Source organism: Chiloscyllium punctatum, chromosome 3 (assembly GCF_047496795.1).
Source record: "Chiloscyllium punctatum isolate Juve2018m chromosome 3, sChiPun1.3, whole genome shotgun sequence".
Classification (NCBI taxonomy): domain Eukaryota; kingdom Metazoa; phylum Chordata; class Chondrichthyes; order Orectolobiformes; family Hemiscylliidae; genus Chiloscyllium; species Chiloscyllium punctatum.
Genome location: NC_092741.1, coordinates 46,378,065 through 46,390,983, shown reverse-complemented (window position 1 = coordinate 46,390,983; position 12,919 = coordinate 46,378,065). Strand labels below are relative to the sequence as shown.

Below are 12,919 nucleotides of genomic sequence, written 5' to 3'. Positions count from 1 at the left end.
GGCAAAGAGCAATAGTCCAAAAGGTTATGTTGTCTGCTCAAGACATCTGCTCAAGGCTGAGGAGAAACTTGCATTAGGAGGCAGGAGACTGCAATAGTGAGAGATTGCATAGCACTGAGATGCAGGGGAATATGGCTGTCTAACTGCATGAAACACAAAAGCCTAGCATATTGGTACAGGGACTAATTAGGAAAGCTAATAGAAGGTTATCATTCATTGCATGGAGAATTGAACACAAAAGTTGGGACATTATGCATCAGTTATACAGGGCTGGCAAGACTATGTCTGGAGTACTGCGTACAGTATTTGTCACCTTAAGGAACATATTGAAAGCAGTTCAGAGAAGGTTAAGCAGATTAATCTCTGGAATGGTTGATTTGTCTAATGAATAAAGATTGTACAGGCTTGGGTTGTCCACTGGAGTTTAGAAACAAAAAAGGTAACTGATTTGAAACATAAGATCCTGAAGGGTCTTGACAGGATAGCTGAGAGAAAGTGAGGACTGCAGATGCTGGAGATCAGAGCTTAAAAATGTGTTGCTTGAAAAGCACAGCAGGTCAGGCAGCATCAAAGGAACAGGAGAATCGACATTTTGGGCATAAGCCCTTCTTCAGGAACCTTCCTCTTAAGGGGGAAATGTAGAACTAGGGACCTTTTTTACATATTAGGGGTCACACATTTGAAACAGACAGTAGAAGAAAAACTCTTTCTAAACGGGCAGTGGATACAAAGTCTTTAAATATGTTAAAGCAGAGGTGGATAGATTCTCAGTAAGGAGAGGGATCATAGATTATTGGGGGGGGGGGGTTGGTGGGAAAAGAGGGCATAGACGTGGATCTGAAGTTGCAATCAGAACAGTCAGAATCTTATTCAATTATGGAGCCGGTTTGAGGAGCTGAACGGCTTATTGCTGTTCCAAGTTCATGTCTATGATGATTTCTATATTTTGATCACACCTATAATACTTGAAATGAAATAATAATGTGACAATACCTCAGCTCCGCCCATCCATTTCGGGTAGTCTGGAAATTCAGCACACAATATATCCTCAGACTGTGGAAATCCCAATATATGATAGTATAACTTCTGGTGAAGATTCATAGATGTTTCAGTGCCTGGAAGAAAATTGACAATGAGATTTATGTTCTTCATGTTCATAAAAGCTTCCTTGTAAAACAAACTAACTTATTTAAAATATAATTAAAGTTTGGAACAGAAATAAATGGGAAAAAAAGGAACAAGGCAGTCATTATTTGTAAATAGAAATTACAGGATTGCTTTGGGCAACACTGACTTTAATAACCGGTACATTGCACATGGAGCAAGTACAAGAAATAATATATAATAAGACACCCTATCCTTACAATTGTATAAATTTGCCTAGGATTAGAAACTGATTTAATTTCATTTAAGAGGTTCAATTTTGCTTTGACTTGTAAATACCTTTTGAATTTGTAATGTAGTCAAAAACAAATTGGTTAAGTTGTTAATTTCAGAGATGTTTCAGGGTTGAATCTAACAGCAGAACCTAGCTGATTGGACAGCTTATTTTCTACTGCGATGCAGAATGCTATTTCTAGCTCATTGATAAGACTTTGTAAATACATTGCGAAGTGAGAGCCTTGAGCCAGGAAAGGGGATAAAGATGATTAGTTACATGAACGTCTAATATCTGGAACTTAGGAGGAATCAACTCACCTTGTTCCCATAACTAATGTCATATCATGATGATTGGAGGACATTGCTTGAGAAAGGATTTTGAGTTCTCCTTCACAATTTTGAGAGACAAGAACAAAAGTACTGGTGATCATGAATCTCAAAATAGTGGCAGAAATGCAGAATACAATAATGAGAAAACTTTAATTTTCTAGTTCGTGACAGAACTGTAATAATGCATAACAAACCTCTTTACATCTTTAACTTGAGAATATTGACATATGTCTCTCCAACTTAAAGGGAAATCATCAACTTGACAATCTAAGACTAACCATGGATTGAGTATTTAAGAAAATCAGGATTGCCAAAGACTACTGCTCCAATAAGATTATATGTATTAAAAAGGGATTTTGACCTACCAACAGTGAAGAAATGTTGCAGTGAAAACAAAAAAATGCTGGCCATCACACAGTGGACCAGGCAGCATCCATGGAGAGAAAGCAAGCTAACATTGAATTTAGATGACTCTTCAGTGCTCTGATGAAGAATAATCTAGACTTGAAATGTTAACTTGCTTTCTCTCCATGGATGCTTCCTGATCCGCTGTGATCACCAGCATTTTTAGATTTCAGTACAGATCCCAGCATCTGCAGTAATTTGCTCCTAAGAAATATTGAAAACTGTGTTTGCTTGCGTCCGCTGTCATTATCTTTCTGGGTGGGAAAGATCGCACATTTCCAAGATGCTCTCAAAGGACTCTTGGCAAGTTGCCACAATGCACCTGTAAATTTAACAACCCTCCTGCCTTCACCACCCACAAAAATATAGATATAAAGTACAAAAAGCTAAGATCCAGCACAGATTCTACAATAATCTAATATTCACATTCTGCCAGTTAGAAAAATACCTGCTTCTGCAGATTGCGTTTTCTATCAACTAACCAATCTTCAATTCATGAGAGGTTTCCCCCCACACCATGATTTTCTGCTTTACATAATAACCTTTTATGTGGCATCTTGTCAAATGTGTGATGTAATGTGCGAAATATATTTTAGATCTATTTATTTTTCATTTCTGAATTTTGAACTACTGGCACATGGTTAGCATGTAAAACAGTTACTCTTCAGAAAGAGAAACAATTTAGGGTCATTAAGGTCAGGCTACCTCTGTCAAAGGAACTTAATTCAAAACTTTCTAGACCAGAAAAGTTTGGTTGCAACTTTGAACTGAAAATCTGAGGAAGTCCATGCTCAGTACATGAAAAGATCGCGGAAGAGGCTATCAGATTCTCAAGACAGGAAACTGAAGCTCGTTAAGGTAAGCTCAAAAGGAGTAGATGTGTAGATTTCTCTCTGGTATGAGTGCTGAAAAGGAACGCTTTTGGGATTTATGAAATTGTATTTTACAGTATTTGAATATCATTGGCATTATATGTGAACAGACACAGAACAGAATCCCTACAGTGTGGAAACAGGCCATTTGGCCCAACAAATCCACATCAACCCTCCGAAGAGTAACCAACCAGACCTATTCCCCTATCTGATTACTCTACCCTAACCAACGCACCTAACACAAACATCCTTAAACGTTATGGGCAATTTAGCATGACCAATTCACGTAACCTGCACATCTTTGGATTGTGGGAGGAAATCGGAGCATCCGGAGGACATGGGAGAATGTATATTCTATTTCATGTTTTATCAAAACCGTGCCTACCCTTGGGTTAAAAATGGTTCAATGGGAGGTGCAGCACAGTGGTTCAAAGGATAGCATTGATGCCTCACAGCATCAGGGATCCTGGTTTGAATCCAGCGTTGGGCAACTGTCAGTGTGGAGTTTGCATGTTTTCCGAGTCTCTGTGGGTTTACTCCCACAGTCCAAAGATGTGCATGTCAGGTGGATTGGCCATGCTAAATAGGAGTAGTGTGCAGGGATATGCAGGTTAGGTGGATTAACCACACTAAATGCAGAGTTACAGGGATTGGGTGGGATACTCTTCAGAGGGTTGGTGCTGAATGGTGTCTTTCAGCACTGCAGGGATTCTACGAATCTTACCAATTGCTTTTTTAAGTCTTCGCTTCTATTTAAATGATTGCAAAGTGAATTTCACACTGTAGCATTGTTAATGATCCTTTTCACGCCGTTGCAGATGACTGAAAATAGAATGTGGCAGTAATTAGCTGGGGTGCATTTAACCTGTATTTTGTTAACATGAAATACCTTGGCAATTTTCTATTTTGCTAGGTAGATGCAAGTGCTGTAGCTCCAGTGCAATAGCTCATCTAGGGGTCCAGCTGGTTCTGGATCATGTGGAGACGGTCGAAAGTATCAAATTCGTGTCAATGATGATCACCAACAATCTATTCTGATACACCACGTCAACGTGACGGTCAAGAAAGCCAACAACACCTCTATTTCCTCAGGAGGCTAATGAAATTCAGCATGTCCACAATAACTCTTACTAATTTTTTATATAGATGCACCATATAAAGCATCTTATCCAGATATATCACAGCTTGATATGGCAACTGCTCTGCCTGAGACCATGAGAAACTACACAGTTGTGAACATAGCCCAGTCCATCATGCAAACCAGCCGTCCATCCACTGATTTTAACTAGGTTTCCTGCTGTCTCAGGGAAGCAACCAATATACTGAAATACACCTCCCAGTCCGGTTATACTCTCTTCCATTGGGCAGAAGATATGAAAGTTTGAATATATGTCCAAACAGATTCAAGAGCAGCTTCTTCCAGGCTGTTACCTGACTTTTGAACAAATAACATCTTTAATCCAAAATCAATATTATTTTAATCGCAGCATTGAACTTCAGTATCCAAATAACACTTGTATGTGTGATCACTCAGAAATGAAGCTCCAGCCTATCATTGAGCTGAATTTGACCAAAAGATTGGAGCAAAATTCGGCCATTCAGCCAATGGAATCCACCATGATCAAATGGTGCAGCAGATATGTCTCTCAACCCCATTTTCCTGCCTTCTGCCTGTAACCCTTAATCCCCTTTCCAATCAAGAATCTATTTATGTCTTATAATGCCAATAATTTGATCTCCATAGCCCGCTGTGGCAATAACTGCTACAGATTAATTACACTCTGACTGAAGAAATCCATCTCATTTCAGTTCCAAAAGGTTGCACCTTCTCTCGGAGGTTGTGTCCTTGATATCTAGCCTCTCCTACTAGTGCAAACATGTTCTACATGTCCACACTATCCTTGGCCTCTCAGTATTCTAAGTTTCAATCAGATCTCCCCTCATCCTTCTAAACTCCAAGCACAGACTCAGAGTCCTCAACCACTCCACATACGACAAGCCTTTCATTCCGGAATCATTCTTATAAACCTCCCTAGTCGCCCTCCTAAACCAGCACACCCTTCCTTAGTTACAGGGGACAAAGCTGCCCATAATAATCCAAATGTGGTCTGATAGAGTCTTGCACTGCTGAGGCTGTACATCTCTTCCCTTGTTTTCAAGCTGTCTTGAACTGAACGCTAACATTATATTTGTCTTCCTAACTGTCAACTGAGCCTTGTTAACTTTAAGAGAATCCTAAACTAGGATTCTCAGGTCCCTTTGTGCTTCAGATTTCCAAAGCCTTTCCCCTTTTTGAGAATTGTCTATGCTGCCCCCCCACTCCTGTTGGTGAGGTGCGGCAACTAGCTGGTCCATGTGTCTCCTCTAGACCAGTTCATTCCTAATCTGTACTGTATATAACAATGGTCCTGTTTGAGCCACCATGCTGGGATCCATTTTTCTCCCAGACTTATAATTCTGGTCCAACGCTATCTTTCCTCTTTGGAATACCCTTGACCTTGAGGTTCCCACCCTTCTGGCGATCTGTCCTTCTTGACTGCACTCTACTGCCTCGCTAGATTATTCCGGACACAGTATGTCAAAACAGGATTCTCTGCTGGCAGGTGAATATCAAGGACGCTGGTGAACACTGGGTGATTGCATATAGCATGTTCCTATACATACGGAGGAACTTGTTGACTCACTGTCCTAATGACCCTGTTCCTTATGAAGCCTTTAAGGCTTTTAAGGTTTGAACAAATTTCTCTGTCTGGCCCTTTTCTAACAGGGTGATACAGAGCTGATCCACCATGTCTGACTGTGATTTTCCAGGTACTCTTCAAAATGTGGACCACTGTTACTAACTATTTATTAAAGGTTCCCAAACCTGGCAACTACTGCATTCAGCTGGCCTATCATCGCTTCTGTTGAAACCAACTTCATGACCACCGTGGCAAAAGTGAGGACTGCAGATGCTGGAAATCAGAGTCTAGATTAGAATGGTGCTTGAAAAGTACAGCAGGTCAGGCAGCATCTGAGGAACAGGAAAATCGATGTTTTGGGCAAAAGCACTTCATCAGGAATGAAGGCAGGGAGCCTCCGGGGTGGAGAGATAAATGGGAGGGGCGATCCTCCCTGCTTTCATTCCTGATGAAGGGCTTTTGCCAGAAACGTCGATTTTCCTGCACCTCGGATGCTGCCTGACCTGCTGTGCTTTTCCAGCACCACTCTAATCTGGACTCTTCATGACCACCATGTCAGGCCACTTGCAGAAGGCTTCCATGGCCAATAATAGCATCTGTCTCTCTACTGGTTCTGTAAAATACTGTAATTTTTATGCCATGGTGCCCCAGGCAATTCTATGGGTGAAGGAGCAATACTGGTTGTGCCTTTCTTGCTAATTCGCAGGATTAGTATAATCCAGTTTTCTCTTCAATCTGAAAGTTCACATTTAATCACCAATAGTACCTCCAAGCTATCTCCTTCATACGCCAGGGTGTCCTTGATGCACTTGCTTCAGCAACAACTCTCACTCCCCACATTAAACACCCATTCAATACAGGCAACTCCAAAGACCTGGACAAGGAAGGGCATCATTCTGAGTGGTTTCATGACTGGCCATCCCACTCAGGACTAAGTCCATTACTTGGGTCAAAACCAGGTCATTCTGAGTCATGGTTCCACACCTGATTAGCTCACACCAGCACTTTGTCATTCTGGGAAAAACACATAATTTTCAGGTTCAAGTCATAACATCTTTATTCCCTGGTAATGGCAGCAGTATTTGATCTCATGAGTAAACTGACAGAACCAACATCCATCTTTTTAAGAGTGCTGATGCCAAAGACTATATCCCTGCATGTGGTTAGAGGTCAGAGTTCTGTGTTCAGTCAGTAGCATGAAGTGCTTGCCTTAAAAGGAAATGGGTGGACTTCTTAATGCTGAATGATGCTCAATCCTCCTTCTTCGACTTGAGCATAAATTCTCCTTGATCTTTGTTAGTGATCTCGATATGAATGCAATGGACCTTTCCTCTCCACTTGGTCAGAGGTGTGACAGTACAGCACCAACCACACAAGGCGAGGCTCACATGCTAACTAGTGTTAACTTTGGTCGAAACGTGTTGACACTTCTGACCTTTTTAATGCTTGCTTCACCTCCCAGTAAACTGCCTCACATACCTGGGTCCATTCTGATGAGTGCCCCTTTCCCCAGTAACTAATGTAGGGGTTTCAGCACTGATGCCAAATCAGACAAGAAATTGCCATAGTAATTTACCAGTCCCAGGAATGATCTCAGTTGAGACACATTCTCTGGTCTGGGGGCCTTCACGATAGCCCCCATCTTGGGCGCATTGTGTATTTCTTCACCATCGATTACAAAGCTCAAGTACTCTATGGAGTCTTTGAAAAGAAAAACGCATTTCAATTTTTACGGGCCATCAGTTCTCCTACAATCGTTTTAGATTCCTTCCAAACTTTTCATCCTCTTTGGAGGATGCAGTAATCAAAATATCATCCAAAAAACATGGAATCCTGACAACCCATTTAATATTTGACTTGTATCCTTCTGGAACAGAGCCAGCACTGATGTGATACTGAAAGGAACCACTTGTAGCAAGAGCTGAGACCTCCATCCGTAGGTAGGCCTGTAACAGATCCATTTTTCAAACTTAACTTTCCCCTGCCAGTCCACAGAATAGATCTTCTGAGTGGGAGGAGGTATTCATCCACATTCAGGGCTAGGTTGACTGCAATCTTCAGTCACCACAAATCCTCACCATTTGTTTTTAAGACTGGAACGATGGGAGTGGACCATTCACTGATGGTTACTGGGTCCAATGCTCTCAGATTCACCAGCTGTTCCAGTTCTGCCTCCACTTAAAGCTGGATGGCATTTGATACCAGATGCACCTGACTCCTAGGATGAGCCTCTGGTTTCAGCTATAATTTAGTTTCAAATCCTTTCATTTGCCACAGGAGTTTTTTTAAAGACAACTTTGTATTTCTCCAGGATCTCTTGTAAATTCATGTGCGAGTCCGCCAGCCTATTAATCACATTCCTGTTCAACTTTAATTTTTGTAACCAGGTGTATCTTAATTAAGCAGGATGCTCGCATTTTATGACATAAAGTGGCAAGTCTGCACACTAGTCCCTTAACTGTACTTTCACCAGTACTTTCACCCTTCAGTGGCAGCACTTGTTCTGTGCATGTCTGAAGTACAATCTTGGCATACTTCAAATAGTAGTGCCCTCAACTTCTCCATATAGACTGATTCAGGAATTAGGGACACAACTACACCTGAATCCATTTCGATTTTTACTGTCTTCCTCCTCTAATTTGGGAAGAGCCCAGAAACAAATCAGTTGCATTCAGTACCGATAGTACTGTTAAGTGAAACTCTGCTTCTTCTGTAGACCCAGCTGACACTCTGCCTACTCCCTGGCTGGCAGCATGTACCTTATGTGTTATCACTAGGATTGTCTCTTTCTGACTCCCCTACTCTTGTTTGGGTTCTACCTGGCAATTTTAGGAATATGGCACTGGGCTTCTTGAGTCCAACATATTGACTCCTTGTGGCCACTCATCACATTGGCGGCATCCTAAGGTTGGTTTTGCACTTTGTCAAGTTTCCACTACTTGATGCGTTTGGGTGTCATCAGCTAACTGGATTGCTTCGCTGGCAGCCAACTCCATTGAGGTAGCAATTTTCAAAGCTGCCTTGAAATCCAGGTCTTTCCTTGTTAGTATCTTCTGTTGGATGGCTTTGTGCTGCAAACCAAATGGTCCTGCAATGCATTCACGGAGGAACCCTTTGAATTCGATGTCCATAAGCTCTTTAAAATGGACATGAATTGGGTGATGGACTCTCCTTTGTAATGTACCCGTTTGTAAAAATGGAAACAATCTGCTCATCAGCAGCATGAATGTGAAATAATTTCCTATCATTTCACATTGTTCTTGGAATGTCTTCGCTGCACCAGACTCCTTAGAATCATGAAGGTCTTGCTCCCGAGAGAACCAAAGAAAACTGGGATCATGATGTCCTCAACCACGTTGTTCACCTTTAAGAATAAATTCAAATGTTCTGTGTACAAAGTCCAATTTTCATCATGTCATTACTTGTCCCATTGCTCCAAAATGGAGCAATGGACCTGGATTTCAAGGCTATTTTGTATTCCGACCAATAAGAATTTAACGTTGGGGGCCGGGAAGCGAAATCATGGAGGAGGGGAGGGTGTGGGTGGTGTCCCGAACGTAGGTGGGGAGTTCTTGGACTAAGGGGGACGAACCGTGTCGAGGTATGCAGAGATGAGCTCGGTGGGGCAGGAGGAGGTTGAGGCAATGGGTCAGCCAGAGCAGTCAGGTTTGTGGATTTTGGGCAGGAGGTAGAAACGGGTGGTGTGGGGTTGTGGGACTATGAGGTTTCCCTCCACCTCCTCCATGACTTTCGCTTCCCCGGCCCCCAACGCCTTATGTTCACCATGGACATCCAGTCCCTATACACCTCCATCCCCCATCATGAAGGCCTCAAAGCCCTCCGCTTCTTCCTTTCCCGCTGACCCAACCAGTACCCTTCCACTGACACCCTCCTTCGACTGACTGAACCGGTCCTCACTCTGAACAACTTCTCTTTCCAATCCTCCCACTTCCTCCAAACCAAAGGAGTAGCCATGGGCACCCGCATGGGCCCCAGCTATGCCTGCCTCTTCGTAGGATATGTGGAACAGTCCATCTTCCGCAGCTACACTGCCACCACCCCCCACCATTTCATCCGCTACATCGATGACTGTATCGGCGCTACCTCGTGCTCCCACGAGGAGGGTGAACAGTTCATCCATTTTACTAACGCCTTCCACCCCGACCTCAAATTTACCTGGACCGTTTCAGACTCCTCCCTCCCCTTCCTAGACCTCTCCAGTTCTATCTCGGGCGACCGACTCAACACGGACATTTACTATAAACCGTCCGACTCCCACAGCTACCTAGATTACACCTCCTCCTACCCTGCCCCCTGTAAAAACGCCATCCCATATTCCCAATTCCTTCGCCGCATCTGCTCCCAGGAGGACCAATTCCAATACCGAACAACCCAGATGGCCTCCTTCTTCAAAGACAACAATTTCTCCTCAGACGTGGTTGACGTGGTCCACCACATCTCCTCCACTTCCCACTCCTCCGCACTTGAACCTCGCCCCTCTAATCGTCACCAGGACAGAACCCCACTGGTCCTCACCTATCACCCCACCAACCTCCAGATACATCGTATCATCCTTCGTCATTTCTGCAGCCTCCAAACAGACCCCACCACCAAGGATATATTTCCCTCCCCTCCCCTATCAGCGTTCTGGAAAGACCACTCCTTCCACGACTCCCTCGTCAGGTCCAAACCCCCCACCAACCCAACCTCCACTCACGGCACCTTCCCCTGCAACCGCAAGAAATGCAAAACTTGCGCCCACACCTCTCCCCTCACTTCCCTCCAAGGTCGCAAGAGATCCTTCCATATCCGTCACAAATTCACCTGCACCTCCACACATATCATCTATTGCATCTGCTGCACCCGATGTGGTCTCCTCTACATTGGGGAGACAGGCCGCCTACTTGCAGAACGTTTCAGAGAACACCTCTTGGACACCCGCACCAACCAACCAACCCAACCGCCCCGTGGCTCAACACTTTAACTCTCCCTCCCACTCCCACTCTGCCAAGGACATGCAGGTCCTTGGCCTCCTCCATCACCAGACCATGGCAACACTATGCCTGGAGGAAGAGCACCTCATCCTCCGCCTAGGAACCCTCCAACCACACGGGATGAATGCAGATTTCTCCAGCTTCCTCATTTCCCCTCCCCCCACCTTATCTCAGTCCCAACCCTTGGACTCAAAAACGCCTTCTTGACCTGCAATCTTCTTCCCGACCTCTCCACCCCTACCCCCTCTCTGGCCTGTCACCCTCAACTTAACCTCCTTCCACCTATTGCATTTTCAACGCCCTCCCCCAAGTCCCTCCTCCCTAACTTTTATCTTAGCCTGCTTGGCACACCTTCCTCATTCCTGAAGAAGAGCTTATGCCCGAAACGTCAATTCTCCTGCTCCTTGAATGCTGCCTGACCTGCTGTGCTTTTCCAGCAACACATTTTTCAGCTCTGATCTCCAGCATCCGCAGTCCTCACTTTCTGCAGCTGTCAGCCTGAGTCCCCGCATGAGTCACCTCACGACTGCCATTCTTGGCTCACTCCCCTGTGAGTAACATTTTACTGGAATTGACCACAGCCAGAGTTTCCTTGCAACCACTTGCCTCTATGTTACCTCAATCCTCCACCGTTTCTGAAATCCAAGCAAATCTCCTCCATACAAAAAAAAAGTTTGCATGCAGTTTGTGGCCAGATCCCATCATCACCACCAGTTATGATACTGGTTATTTCCTTTGGAACCATAAATTATACACTAGGTAGACCAATGGTAAAACAGAACAGGAATACTTTATTGATGACGCTCTCACATCTTCAGCTAATTCTCGACTGGAGCCAAACTCTGCGCTACTGGGTCATCTGACCACCTCTCTGAAAGGAGCAGCACTCCTAACTACCTAACAGTTCACCATTTACCAACCTTCTGAGACTATGCCGGACTCCCGTGGGTCCTGAAAGATCAACACCCATACTCTTACAATTGCCTCAGCTATCTCCTTCAGAACTTTGGGATGCAATCCATCTGCTCTGGGTGATTTACCACCTTTGGACCTTTCAGCTTCCCCATTATCTTTGTCTTAGCGATTGCCACTACACTCACCTCAGTCTCCCGACTCTCTTTGAAGATCCGGTCTGTTGCTGGTGTCTTTCATTGTCAAAAGTTGATGCAAAATATCCATTCAGTTCCTCCATCATTTTTTTGGTCCCCATTACTACTTCTCTAGCTTCATATTCCAGCAGTTCAATGTCTACTTTTGCCTCTCCCTTACCTTTTAGATATCTAAAATAAGAACCCTTGTAATTTTCTTGTATATTACTAGCTAGTTTACTCTCATATTTTATCTTCTCCTCATCTTAGAACTTTTTCAGTTTTCCTCTCCTGTTTTTTTTTAAAAATCTTCACTAATCTTCACCACATTATATGTTTTTATCCTGTCACTGACTTCCCATGTCAACGATAGTTGCTTCATCCTCCCTTTAGTTTGCTTCTTCTTTCATCGGATGAATTTCTGCTGTGTCTCCCGAATCACCCCAGAATCTCCTACCATTGCTGCTCCACCATCTTCCCTGCTAGGTTGGTCTTCCAATCAACTCTAGCCAGTTCCTCTTTCATATCTTTGTAGTTACCTTTACTGAACTGTAATACTACAACATCAGATTCCTCCTTCCCCCTCTCATACTGCAGGATGAATTCTATCACATTACAGTCATTGTTCCCCAATGGGTTCCTTCATTTCAAGCTCCCTAAGTAAGTCTGCCTCATTACACATCACTAAGTCCATAATTGCTTGCTCCCAACGTGCTCGACCACAAGGTGCTCCAAAAAACTCAAGAATTCCACAAATGCTCTTTCTTGAGATTCACTATCAACCTGGCTTTCCCAGTCCCACCACATAATGAAGTTCCTCATGATTATCATTATTGAGCCGTCCTTACATGGCTTTTCTATCTCTGATTTATTTTCTTCCCCATATCTTGAGAACTGCTAAGAGGCCTGTACATAACTCCTATCAGGGTCTTTTCTCCTTTACAATTCCTCAATTCTCTCCACACAAATTCTACTCCTTCTGACTCCATATTACTTCTTGCTATCAATTTAGCTTCATTTCTTACTAAGAAGGCAACCATGCCCCCTCTGCTTTCTACACCTTTTCTCTTATCTTTTGCTCTACCACATTTTTTTTCTTTATATTTTTTCTCCATCTTCTTCCATTTATCTACATAACAGCAATTAATTTGCCTAGTTCTAGTGAAATC

The 12,919-nt window shown here is 43.5% G+C and overlaps 1 protein-coding gene across 4 annotated transcripts in view; it reads right to left on the bottom strand.

Moving 5' to 3' along the window:
* Positions 1-12,919, bottom strand: part of LOC140458371 (prolyl endopeptidase-like) — a 173,843-nt gene that overhangs the window by 119,156 nt on the left and 41,768 nt on the right. For all 4 annotated transcript variants that reach the window (XM_072552818.1, XM_072552845.1, XM_072552838.1 and 1 more), the window contains one exon: positions 994-1,115. In XM_072552818.1, the coding sequence (XP_072408919.1) occupies positions 994-1,115 (122 nt within the window). The remainder of the gene's footprint in view (positions 1-993; positions 1,116-12,919) is intronic.